Below are 14,129 nucleotides of genomic sequence, written 5' to 3'. Positions count from 1 at the left end.
GTCGATGACAATGGCAGAGATTGTTTTAGCCAAGGCAGACTCAGGCGATCTTGTGCAGCGAGAGGTATAGGAGTGGACTTATGCAGAACCATTTCGACATTGCAGTACCACGTTGAGAGAAATGTACCAGTAGCGCATATCGATGCTAATGATGTAACCAGCACTGAACGGCACACATGGAAACATCATTATGCAAGCACACGAGTTTGCATTTTCCATATGCAGCCCGTGTCCTCTGCAAAACGAATAGACGTAGTGGTCTATTGAGTGATTAGTCGTTTCATCCATTACTCGCTTTTCTCTAGTTAACAAATTGTCACAAGCGTTTGAAAGCGACCATGTTTTTTGCTCTCCAAGACCACAAACAAGTTGGAGCTGGGTATGATATTCAGACCGTTGCATGGGCTTCGTTGAGTTATTGGCTGTGAAAGCTAAGCTGTGTCCTTGAACACACCGTGGTGCGAGCAGGAGGGTTCGAGAGGGAAGCGTTCCAAAAGGGAGTGAAAGACAAGAAGCAGGTGTTAAATAGCTGTTTTTTTTCGCACCCTGGAGCTTTTAGGCTGCCGCTGACTGACATGGGTTTTGACAGCGAGTGCATGTATCGGACTGTGATTGCGTTTGACAGTGAGAGCATGAGTTGGACTGCAATGGCAGAGTGTAAAGCAAGAATCTTTTGTTACTGTTTGCCGTGTGCATAATACGTTGGCAACCTCCTATGATTGGAGTCCCATTGCCACAGTTGATTGCTTCCCAGCATCCAGCTGGCCGGCATCAGCGGTGGGGCCCCTCCTTATCACACAGGTGTCCCCAGGGGCCCCTTTGTCTGCCATTTTTCCTAATGCCACATTTACCATGGTATACACACACGCTGATAAAACCTACAAAACATGGCTGTGCGGTGAGAAAAAAAGAACCTCAAAGGGAGTTTCAGAATGCAGGGATTGTTTAGGGCTGAGACCAGGGTGCAGATTATAGGCCTGCTTATACACATTCACTTTCAGTTACCAGAATGTGTACGGCCGCTCGTCTCTGCGCTTTCCTACGCCCACGGGCCCGGTCCCGGTGCCTTTCCCTGGGCTGCCTTCAGGCCGGCCTTGGGCGGCACTGGCTAAACGCTAGCTACGTGCACCACCGCATCTCCACAAGCATGCCGCTGCCCACTGCCCACTGCTGAGCTATAATTACCGTTCACAATAAAAAAAAGAGAAAGAAACGTAACCAGTGCTGGCTAGTTCTGTCCTTGGCTTTTTTTTTTTCTTTTTTCATGGAGGGTTTTAATTGAGGCCTTGGCCTTAATGTCAGGCCTCACAGTGGGCCAATGGGATACGCCCATGGTCCACTCGGCCCACTATGCTGGAGCCCACAGCCGACCAACATGTTAACTGCTCTCTCTCTATCTCGCCCTCCCGGTTGTTCATGGGTGATTGGCTACTGGATTTGATGAGGGCTAGATGAGAGAGGGTGTGGATTAAGTCCCCCTATTGATCAGACACATTGGATGAAACACACACACAGTGAATGTGTTATTACACTTAATGAGCACCAGAGGCTGTGATAGCGGGATCTCTTTAATAGTGCTCCGTTGGTTTTCAGGCATCACTCGTTTTCTAATGGCAACACCTGTGAGGGGAGAGCACTCACCCATCTCATGGATGTGGTGTTTTGGCACCGTAGATTGGGACATTGGGGCTGTCGATGCTGGGAGTTTAGGTGTGTGTGTGTGTGTGTGTGTGTGTGTGTGTGTGTGTGTGTGTGTGCTAATACTAATACCATTTTTTGTTGAGTCACTCAATATTCATTTGGTTGCAGTTCAGTTTTACCTTGAGCTCCATTTTTGTGGCGCTCAGGAACTCGCCATAGGACTATGGGCTGCAGCCACTACAAATAGGAAGAGCCTCCTTTCACTCTCTATCAGTCTTCCCCAGAGTGGAGGTGAGGAGGAGGGCCTGAGTCAGCAGTCTTCTGTTCTCTAGCCAGGCCCTTCTGCTGGGAAGCGGCTGAGGTCAACTCGCCCTTCTGACATACATAGTCCTGTGCCCTGCCAGGTCTGTCACAGTCCTGCTGTGGCTGACCCTCCACTCCCCTCGTCCCCACACAATGTGCCGGTTGTCTCTGTCCTGATCCAGTAGCCGTCGGCCCCGGGAGCATCTCAGAGCTCCAGAGAAGCCCCCCTTTCTTTGAAGGGATTTTCATTTCCCCCGGCAGGCGGTAGTTCCTGCCTTTAGAAAACAGAGCCTGCTTATATAGGTTATATTATTTTATAGCAATGTATTCCATTAGATATTATCTCTATTATGTCCATCACGATTAAAGGTTGAGTCAACAACATGCATACTGACTTAATTTAGATATGAACTTCCCAACCCTAATGTCAAATTTTTCTTTAAACCTTAAAAGAGCATTGCCAAGAACATTATATTATGATTAAAGCCAATGGCTACATTAAAAATGTAACATGGTGCATTTTTTTATTTAATTTTTACTGAATCCATTAAAATGTGCCATAATTAAATACAATTTTAATTCAATTCAACGCTCAATTGAATAAGTGTCTGTGGGTGAGCCCCATGCAGTTGAGCAAATCAGGATTATTTAGTCTTTCCTATTTTAACATGGATTGCCAGCCAGCATGTTTTTCTGGAATATTCCATAAAACAGAACTGGTGTAGATGGATGTACAACTCTCTACTCCTTTCCTCCTGGGGATATAGTTGTCTCATTCCGTTTTTCTCCCCCTCACTGGTTCAGCAGTACACCTTCTTGCTGACTCAGCTTGTGCCTGAAGTATCACGGTGCCTTACTTTTAACCCATTAATGAAGACTCTAACGGAATCATCAACTACCCTTTTAAGCTGACAGTTATTTTGTGGCAAACAATATAGTTTCATGGACCGCGTTGTATCGGAAAACTCAATGTTTCGAAAGGAAGTTACACAGTTGATGTATTTCTGTTTCAGCTTTATGTTACAACTTCTTTGGTTGTGTTTTACTATGCTGTTAGCCTCTGACGTTAGCTGTGAGGTAGCCCTGAAGCAGATGAAAAGACGAGCAGCTGCCAGTAAGTTATTTAAGACCAAAAATAAGTTGGCCTTTGGTTCTGGCACAAACTGTAATTTAATGGAGGATGAAAGTATTTTTTGTTGAATAAACGTCCCTCTGGTTTTTCATACTCTGCAATCATGTATTGGTTCTGCTCGGCATATTGTGTGGCGGTGCCTTTGTGTTCTTGTTAGGGGCTGCTCCACTGGCCACACCTGGAATACTGCTGGAAAAAGTCAAATGGAACATTTTAGGTATCCGAAGCACGTCTTGTTTAAAGCCAGCTCATTGTATATTTTATATTAGCCCCCCTGCTAATTTTAAAGTTCCTGCCTGGCACTGAAAAACGCCCGACATGCATAAATAGGACTGTTGGTCGTGAATAGTTATGAGCCGTAATGGCAGCTACTGTTGAGAGACTGGTACTGAGGGTTTCTTGCTTAGTAGCTTTTGTGCATATGGGACCCAAGAAAATCTATTGTCCACTTCTGGAGTTTAACTGGCATCTTTTACCGAATGCAGAAAGACAACTCTGGGCTTCCTACAAGACTGCTTTCAGCACTCTGCCAACAGGACCAATACTGAGTTTATTAAATAAATAAATAAGACATTGTTAGAAGTGATTACTTTGGGACAATGTCTCTTTTCATAAGGGCAGATATTGTTTTCCAACCATACCCATTATCCGGTAACGCAATACCAGTTTGAAGACTATGGCCTCTGTCTATTTATTATTAGAAGAACGATTAACTCAGCCCTGCTTGCACACCGGATATAGGCTCCCAGTTGCACACATGCAATGCTTATTTTTTGTTCATTTAATAGCGAGTGTCTTTTTTTTTTTTTTTAAGCAAAGCAATTGAGATGATATATTACCCAGCTCCTCAGCCTGTCAGAGAGATGACGTCCCCCTCTACTAGAGAGAAGTGGATGAGTTTGTGGTGGTGATAAGGGCAAAGTGGCAGGTCTGTTTTTGGGGCCCGATTTGGAAAGCCGTATGCTGAAGAGAGAATCGAGCCAAGAATACCCCCAGCCCAATGTCCGGTGCCCACGTATCTCTCCAGATAACTGGGGCAGCCTTTCCACTTTAATGTCATAGATAGGATTCCTAAAACAGAGTGGCTATTGTGTGCTTTCTGTTGACTCTTTATCTTTATCTTTAATCCCTGTAGATCAAATGAACCGACCTGGCTGTATAATATATATTATATCAGACATGTATATATTTCAGGTTTCGAACATTTTCCCAGACCAATATTCCAGAAGGCTCATGAACAACATATTTCCCAACTCACAGAATTCTTTTAATTATGTGCGGTTGTCTGCATCAGTCGATTCGCATCCAGTCGAAAGGCCATGGCGCAGACCTGTCCGTACTTTCACGGACCTTATCCTTGTGATCTCCCGGCCCCCCCTCAGAGCTTTATTCAAGGAAAGACATCTGGATAAAGGGAACCACTAGCGGGAACAAAGGCCTCTTTTCTGCTCTCTGTCACCAAGTCTTGTCCGATTTTCGCAGCAGAGAGACAAACCAAAAGGGGGGCTATTTCACATTCCTCCCTCGTAGGTGCTCTCAGATTTCTGTAGTCACCAGAGCCATGGCCCAGGGAGCCTTATGAATGGACGATAAGGATCACGCCTGGGCTTATGTCTGCCCAGGAGAGGAGACTTCATGGGAAACCAGAGACATCCTCCGAGGCTGTCTAAAAACGACATCCCAATATGAGTTGCAAAAATAGAAAGTGGGCCTTAATAATTTACCACCAAATATTTTCCTGGGTGTTGCGGGCAGATGGGTGACAGCCGGCTGTTTGGTGTTTATAGTGGGGAATGTTGAAATGATCTTAAAGTATGGCGGGTTATCGGTTGTCTGCCTATCCAGATTCCCATCATCAAAGTACTCAACGCAATGCCTTTGATAGCAAATTGAGCAAGTGGCTGGTGTCTGTTTGAGTCCCTCATCAACCTGCTGAGCCAGTCTCCCCAGAGAGTCATCGCCCGATAAAGAGTGTTGGCGCTTTTCCATGGCGCCTCAAAGCATCGCCGCTCGCTACACACCACACGGACCCCAGTGTTTCCAGAGCACGCCTCTGTTGTGTTCACCTCATGGAACAACAGAGCCATGAAGATCGGACGGATCCAAAAGGAGTTACCTGTGTCCTTCGACCTCTACGTTACGCTCATTGATGTCCACTCTTAAGGCTTCTCCTCCCCACGTTCCACTCCGCGTCTGTTCCCTTGTTCTTCTTTTGCAAACTGAAAGTGACTCCCAGGAGTCCTCAGCCACTAAACGTTAACAATTAAAGTTTATGTGCTTCCTTACGGGACGAAGGGGATGAATGACTAATAAATATTGTTAAAGAAGCATTGAGTAATGTCTTGATAAGTCATAATGTCCCCATGAAAGCATGCAGTCTTTGTTCATCCTTTTCCCTGGAGGGGAAAGGGAAGAGCCAGCGCATGTTCTGTCAGTCACAAAGCTATTTACTGCTGCCAAGTTCGTTCTTTGGTTGTATGCCTCCTGTGTGAGTCAGTGTTGTAGTTTATATGATGTTGTGGTCATTAGATAATGGGATATGATCCAATTATAATTCAAGATGATTGATCTACGCCTGGTTCTCAGCCTATAACGGTAGCTAATGGATTCCGGTGCTGTTGCATCAAGGGTTTCTGCATTGCTGAAAACCTGCTTGATTGTGTGCTGGCTCGAAGTAGAATACTTCATTTGCATACATTTTGATTCAGGCTTGTCGTGACTTCAGTGGAATGGTATGCAGTGTCCCCTTTCATACGGTTGGAAGCATCACACACAGCTTATGCTGCTGCATACAGTGGGCATGAAGCACTTGTTGCTTGAAGCTGGAAGGTGACAAGTTGGCACACGCAGAAGGATCTATGTGGATAATTGTAGAGCACAATAGCTAGACACTCCGCTCACACACAAATTCTCTGGCCTCCCCAAAGTGGTTTGGGAAATTAAATGCTCCCGGATCTCTGGCCTTCATCCATCCCCTTCCGGTCCAGCTCGTTTGTTATTGAGCACGACGCAACATATCACTATTGGCAATTATTTGTATTAGTATTGTAAAAAAAAAAGAAAAACGACTTCAACATTTTTAAGCACTCTGGCTTTACAATGAAAGCCAGGATAGACGGGGAGTTTTGCGTACTTTACCTTTGGTATCAATTGAAAGTCAAACAGCCTTCAGAGATTGTCTTGTAGACTTTGCAGCAGAAATGGTCTGTGTTTCCTTTTCTCATATCCTGTTGCCTCTTAATATCCTGATCCGGTATGGGCACAAGTGCACCTGGCTTTGTTGTGAGTAATCTGTTTTAGAAGACCCCCAGAGGCAATTTCAACTTGTCCTCTTTAGTTAAAGAGGACAAGTTTAAATTGCGTCCGTGGACTTTCAAAGAACTGTAGCTTTGCCCCAAAAATGTATTTTAAGCTCATTTTACTCTTGAAAGGATCCCCTTCCCTGACACCACTCTGACCCAAATCCCTTTCTTTATGTAAATAACAACAATGCATACAATATCAGGCATTCGGGAAGGGAAACCTGACCACAGTTTTCCTCATGCATGTTGTTAATCCCACTTAATAGACGATCACAAAATTATATTTGAGCCGAAACCTATTGTTTCTTATGAAGATGAAGTTGCACTAGTGAGTAGGCTCCTGTTCCGGAGTCTCTTCCCTCTTCAGATGCTGGTACACAGCGTGCAAATCTGCAGATCACGTTCATTGTGGAGCTGCCTATATGTGTGAGAAGCTCTTTCCCAGGAAGAGAAATGAGTTTGGACAGACCACACTCCGCTATAAAAGATCCAATTACAGCGGCATAATGGTGTCACCAATTAGATTTGCATGGCCCAGTAGGAGAGAGGCACCAGGCTTGAATACCACGCCAGCCAAAACTTTTCCCGTTCTCATTTCCTATTGTTGTTCCTGCACGCACACCATCTCCTGTGCAGAGTGATGGTTGGCCACTTAACAGCCAGCCTCGTGATTTGACTCGGCAGGGGAAATTGTTAATGTTGAAACATTTATTATGTAAACGTTAACCATTACAATTTTCCTCTGGACGTTCAAAGGCCTTTCCAATCCATCTCATGTGGCTTGACATTAAAAGCCTTTGGACATCCGGCAAGGTGGATTGATAGATGTTTTCTCATGCTCCTCATGGGTCACTGCCTATTGGCACTTTAACCACAGTTTATTGTTGGGTTTTCATTTATTCTTGGGTTCTTATTATTCATGTCGGCACTGCTGCCAAAAAGTGACTACATTGGCATTTGGTGGTGATAGTTGGTGCCTCCCCCCCCCCCCCCCCCCCCCCCCCCCCCCCACTTACATCTACAGATCTATTATGACTATTACGACTCGATGACACATCGAGCAAAGCGCTTCTAACTGTTTGGCTCGCCTCGTGTTCATCAAACCGACCGACAAGACCAGAACGGGGCGACATCGCAGAGACGCTACTAGCCAAAGAGCGCGCCTTTGGGTCGCACCGGGGTATTGGAATCCGGCCCTGAAGGCAGACTAGTTCCATGCTATCACTGTGATAATGCAGTCGTTCCAGAGACGTGACTCATGCATGCCCAGGCAATGGCAATGGATTTCTTTTATACACCCAAACATGGAGATAGTGTTGTGCCAACTAATTGACAGTATTGTTTGTTTGATAACGGCGGTGTTGTTACTTGATAACCGTGTTTTTTAAAGAGAGGAAGGGAAATTCCGTATGAAAAAAAAAAAGATGGCGTATCTTCAGACTGGGGGATTGAGTGTTTGGTGGAACCGGTTCAGACCCCGTGACGGATGACCGCTGGGAACGAAACCTCGACCGGGGTTACATTGAAGCCAGCGACACATACAAACAGTATGGTATTAAACAATGAATTTTGTTATTCTTCATCATCATAATGGCCTCCTTTGAGAAACTTGTTGAATATCACAGTTCAGATGTAAGCCATGAACTTTCGTTTCATTGTCCATCTTCCCAGAGTCCTGCACATATCTCCCTTTATTCTGAGAAGTAGTCAACAAGGACTCCACTCTCACTTTTAGGGGATTTATGTCTCTCTCTCAACACGCTGTGTTGTTCTGGGGTTAACGGCTGTGAAAAATTGTTGTAATGAGTCACAAGCTGCTGTGCCCCCCCCCCCTTTGATAGCAAAGGTCAGATAAATGGGAGGTGGCTAATCATGATTATGCTACAGAAGACATAAACATCCTGGGCCATTAGAAATCCGATGATGGCCGCTGCTGTCCCCCAGCTGGGCCCAGCCGTGGCGTGCATGTTAAAATACGCTGCATCCCTAATTCATCCTCTCCTCTCTTAACACATCGGCGCTTTGAAAAGGGTTTGGGAATGCGAGGCGTTTTCGGGACTGTTATCTGCGTCTGATTCATTGGGGCGTTGAAGTAATGGATTTAGTGGATTTCTGACAGGAAATCAAGGGAGGTCTTCTTTTCCCAAGAAGACCTCCCTTGATAAGCCAGCCGTCCGGATTGGCAGCGGTCCGAGTCAAAGGTGCAGTGTTGAGCCGTGGAAAAGTAAAGAGAGACCCCTGGGCTGTGACGTCACGTATCGCTTTCCACGACGTCCACGAAGGGGCTTGGGTGCCTGTCCTGTCTGGTTCTGTGTGCTGGCTCTACCCTGAGGGAGGGCTTGTGGCCGCATTCCAGAGCCGCCCTGTCAAATCGGGCTTTCTGGGGGCCGCCGGTGTTCGTAAACAGTATCGTTGGCTCCCTGCTCTGCCCTGGTCATTAGGGTGCTACGACACAGACAGAGCCTTACTTCTTGAGCACGGTTGAATGGCTTCCAGTAGCGGCATTAAGCAGCTGTTTTAGTGTTTACACATGCAGACGCTGGTGATTCAGGGAACGTTACTACTGCGAGGCTTCAGTGGGTCTTGGCTGAGCCGTAACTCAACGTGGAAGGGTGGCTGTAAACCCCTCTCTAAATGCCACACATTAGGCCCATTAAAACCCGTGTAGATCAAGCAGGACCAGTTTGTTGCCTACCTACCATGTCTACATTTGTGTCGTGATTCTGGGATAAACCAATGATTGGTGTTGCAGTGGAAGGAACCTCGACAACACAAAGCAAAAAAGTGCGCTAATGACCCGGTGTCTAACCACATCCTCCGCCGTCTCCTCCTCTGTCTTTCGCAGATGCAGCAGCTGTTCTACGAGAACTACGAGCCCAACAAGAAGGGCTACATCCGGGACCTCCACAACAGCAAGATCCACCGCGCCATCACGCTGCACCCCAACAAGAACCCGCCCTACCAGTACCGGCTGCACAGCTACATGCTCAGCCGCAAGATCGCTGACCTGCGCCACCGCACCATCCAGCTGCACCGGGAGATCGTGCAGATGGGGCGCTACGGGGCGGCGGAGCCCAGCCGCGAGGACCAGCAGCTGGGCATGCCGCCCTCCTTCATGCGCTTCCACCCGCGCCAGCGGGAGGAAGTGCTGGAGTGGGAGTTCCTCACGGGGAAGTACCTGTACTCCTCGTCCGACAGCCAGCCGCCGCGGCGCGGCATGGACTCGTCCCAGAGGCAGGCGCTGGAGGACATCATCATGCAGGTGATGGAGATGATCAACGCCAACGCCAAGACGCGCGGCCGCGTCATCGACTTCAAGGAGATCCAGTACGGCTACCGGCGGGTGAACCCGCTGTACGGCGCCGAGTACGTGCTGGACCTGCTGCTGCTGTACAAGAAGCACAAAGGGAAGACCATGACAGTGCCCGTGAGGCGGCACGCCTACCTGCAGCAGACCTTCAGCCAGATCCAGTTCAGGGAGGAGGAGGAGCTGGACGCCAGGGCACTGGCCAGCCACATCAACAAGGAGTCGGACTCCTTCTCCTTCCTGTCCAACTCGCTGAAGATGCTGGTGCCCTTCAAGCTGGCCACGTCGGGCCAGGACCCGCGGGAGTCCAAGGACGAGAGGGTCAACATCCTGGTGCCGCTGTCGGGCCGCTACGACATCTTTGTGCGCTTCATGGCCAACTTCGAGCGCGTGTGCCTGATCCCCAACCAGAACGTGAAGCTGCTCATCCTGCTGTTCAGCACGGACAACAACACGGAGCGGGTGAAGCAGGTGGAGCTGATGAGGGAGTACCACATGAAGTACCCGCGCACGGAGATGGAGATCAAGCCGGTGGCGGGCTCCTTCTCCCGGGCCCTGGCGCTGGAGGTGGGCTCGTCGCACTTCTCCAACAGCTCGCTGCTCTTCTACTGCGACGTGGACCTGCTCTTCACCGCCGACTTCCTGGGGCGCTGCCGGGGCAACACGGTGCTGGGCGAGCAGACCTACTTCCCCATCATCTTCAGCCAGTACGACCCCAAGGTGGTGTACGCGGGCAAGGTGGCCAACGACAACCACTACGTGTTCACCGCCAAGACGGGCCTGTGGCGGAACTACGGCTTCGGCATCGTGTGTGTGTACAAGGGCGACCTGGTGCAGGCGGGGGGCTTCGACACCTCCATACAGGGCTGGGGGCTGGAGGACGTGGACCTCTTTAATAAGTTTGTCCAGTCGGGGATCAGGCTGTTCCGGAGCACGGACACGGGCATCGTGCACGTGCACCACCCGGTGACCTGCGACCCCAACCTGGAGGCCAAGCAGTACAAGATGTGCCTGGGGTCGAAGGCGTCGTCGCACGGCTCCACGCAGCAGCTGGCGGAGCTGTGGCTGGAGAAGAACGACCACGGCTTCCGCAGGCTGTCCAGCAGCCCCAATAACGGCTCTGTTAGGACAGCGTGAGAACCAGCCAGGTCCCGCCAACCAGCAGCACGGACTGGACCCTGACTGGACTTAGCTGGCCTGGGCTGGGCCCGTGCGCTCCGGCGGTCCCAGAACTCGCTCCACGTGGTGTCACACGCTTCCTAATTTATTTGTTCCTGAAAAAAAATCAAAGACTTCCCACGGATATATTTTCTAAAATATGTCTTCTTTTTATTATTTTTTTGGTTTGTTTTTGAGAACTCTTACGAAAGACCAAGCCACAACGAACCTTGTGACTCTACAAGTGTAGGAGGGGGGATTTTCTGTAATGAAGAGCTGAAAAGACGTTAACCGCTACAGTACCTGATGAGCCTGATGCCAGGGGGACCACGAGGGCCCCTCAGTGAGGTACCTCAGTGAGGTCCCTGGGTGATCAAACAGAATGTGTGCAGTCTGCTCTCTAGACGGCGGGCCAACGGGTGCTAATAGGGGCTTGATAACGGCATCACTCACCCGGCACACCATCATTGTCATCGTTAAGTATTACATTTGTCCGGTGTGAGTGAAACGGACGCGTGTCCATGATTTCTATGACCAGCAGTGCTCTAGAGATAACTCCATGTTGTCAATGTTTACAAGAGAGGTTATTACCAATGTTTCAGTGATGGAAAAACAATTTGCATAAGAGTACAACCCATCAGAGTACACCACAGAGGGGTCCATTTTGATATCTTGTTGATTTGCAATAATCCTTGGTTGGTTTTGTTTTTATTGGTTTGAGTAACACGGTAACATTGTTAGTGCTATTCCAGGTTCTGATAGTTTCATATTATCATTCGTTTCTGTGAACCCACCTGCTGGATCTAGGCTAGTATTTGCAAGTCATCCTCAGCTTTCTAATTTATTGAATATTCAGGCACCATTCCTTGCTCTTTGACTGTTAAGTTATGTATATTGGAAAGATTGTATAACCATCTCAAGTTATTTTTATTTCTTTTGGGATAGTTTATTTTCCTTGTTATTTTTGTGAACTCGTTATCACCAAAGAGTTTTGCACAGTTTGCTTTCTGTCTGTGTGTGTGTGTGTGTGTGTGTGTGTGTGTGTGTGTGTGTGTGTGTGTGTGTGTGTGTGTGTGTGTGTGTGTGTGTCGGGAATGAATGAATGGTGCGAGTGAAGCAAGCCCTATCCCACGCCTCCGAGCAATCGATCAATCGTTCCAATCGATCAATCTTTTTTTATTGTTTTTTTTTTTGGGAGACTGTAAATATGAGTCCTGAGTCACTTCCCAGGTGACGCGAAGGCTCTCGCAGGCCAGGTCATGTGACCCGAATGCTCTCGCGAGGGCCAGTTCGTGTCCCACGCATATACACACGCACACACACTCTGTGATATTCTCTCTCTGATATCTGCATTTCTTTCATGTTGAAATGAAACTGTTGTGGCTGGACCGCAGTCAAATCAACTGTCGTTCCCTGCACTGCTCCGACCGGCCCGTCTCCGTGGCTCTGCGCACGCAGCAGAGGAAGGACTCTTCTCCCCCCCACGTTTGAGATGGTTTTTAATAATAGAGTCGCAGGCTTGAATGTGTTTCGCGCGTTCCCTTCGGCCCTGGTCTGTGCGAGGCCCCTTCACAGTCCCATCGTGGCACTCCGTTTAGTAGCTGTTACCCTTCTGTAGTTCAGTCCTAACCGATGAATGGCTAATTTATAAGACAAATGCAATAGTATGAATGACTCCGCTCTCCGTTCATAGTGTTTTTACTTTCACAGGCTTTTTATATTAATTTCTGTTCTTTAACCCTGTCCATCTGCGGGGAAGGTTTTATATTTTAAAAAAATAAAACTGGGGAAAAATGTGTATCAAACTATGCTTCCATTTTGTGTTTTTTTTTGTCTTGATAACTTGGAAAGAATACTGGATTACTGTTGGCTTCTAAAAAAAACTGTTCAAGTTAGGTTTGGGGCCAACTCATGACGACAAAGTTTTTGTTAATTTACATAGAAGTTGCAACACATTTTCAGATGGCATAATCATAAATACAAGATGTTGGGTAGATCCCAGGAGGAAGTTGAAGTGACTAGATTCAGAAGTGAAAAGAATTGAATCAATGGCGTGTTTCATCAAGCTGACTATTTGGGGAAGAACAGATTTGCCAAAATAGGAAGCCTACCCAAATCCTTGTGTAATTGGGGTTTCTGTTAAATCAAAACTAATGAGCGGATGGGTGCCTTGCTGACATAAATTGCACTGTGCTAATTGAATGCTTAGATTGTGGAGAATATGAATTATCTAGTTTCTAAGATCTCCGGTCTCCTGCCTGTCAGTTTGTGGATTTCCTTTTTCCTTATTGCTGAACCATACTGACACCTCGTATACAACCGAGACCGGACCTCCTCGTATCTCTCCCTCCCTCAGACGTCTGTTTTCTACTCCAACTGTGATATTTTGTCGATAATTCATAAAGAACTGGGGGGAATGTTAAGTTGTTGAGCTGTTTAGTGTTAAATGTCCTGACGTATTAATGTCTCCCCAGCACCTTGGAGAATCTGGCAAAGTAGCAGTTCACAATGTATACAACAGTAGCTCGTGAAAAATGAAGTGTCTTCCTAGGCCATTCCACGTAAGGCCCAATGAGGCTTTTAAAACTCTGCGTACAGCGTTTTCACTGGTGGAAAGCCCCATTAGTGTGGACTGACAGCCAACAAAGAGCTAATAGCCATGCAGTGAAACATGTCTCTGGTGTAGAGCAGCCATGGCCTCTGTCTGGGAAGCAAAGGTTTGGTTATAAGGCCATTTACCAATCTTCCCAAAGACTAATATTATTAAATCTTCATACCAAATTATATTATACCACTTAATATAGTTATATTGTCTACATAGTCTTCAGCTTCACAGAACACAGGACATACTAACCATGTTTTCAATTAATATTTCATGTATAATGCATACACAAAACTGTGCTTATAATGTATGGCACAAATCTGTATACACATGTTCAATGTTTCACAACATGTTTTTATTTACAAAATGCCCGAATTCCACTCCAGGTTGACCGTCCCTCTCAGCCCAGCTGTCATAAATGTGATCCTGCTGTTGTCCCTCTTCAAGGAGGGGTCCCTGGGCCGTCAGGAAGCCCATACTGGGTCAATAAAAGGGGCCTCTGGTGCCAATGTTGCAGTGAGTCAAGATTCTGCTTCCCTCAAACCAAAACAACAGCACAATATCGACCTTGAGCAACACGTCCATGCTTCAGTGTGTGTGTGTGTGTGTGTGTGTGTGTGTGTGTGTCGTGCAAACGCTGCATGAGAGACCCTGTGTCGGACACTGATACACACACACGGGGGG

General features: G+C 47.3%; 1 protein-coding gene across 1 annotated transcript in view; it reads left to right on the top strand.

The window, feature by feature from the left end:
• The window catches only part of chsy1 (chondroitin sulfate synthase 1), a 34,385-nt gene extending 21,757 nt beyond the window's left edge, over positions 1-12,628 (top strand). Inside the window, exon 3 of the mRNA XM_079736157.1 lies at positions 9,224-12,628. Within this exon, the coding sequence (XP_079592283.1) occupies positions 9,224-10,822 (1,599 nt within the window). The 3' untranslated portion in view covers positions 10,823-12,628. The remainder of the gene's footprint in view (positions 1-9,223) is intronic.
• Positions 12,629-14,129: the final 1,501 nt, after the last annotated feature.

Source organism: Pollachius pollachius, assembly GCF_949987615.1.
Source record: "Pollachius pollachius genome assembly, chromosome: 5".
Lineage (NCBI taxonomy): Eukaryota > Metazoa > Chordata > Actinopteri > Gadiformes > Gadidae > Pollachius > Pollachius pollachius.
Note: the sequence above shows the minus strand (reverse complement) of the source record. Positions and strands in the feature narration are given on the sequence as shown.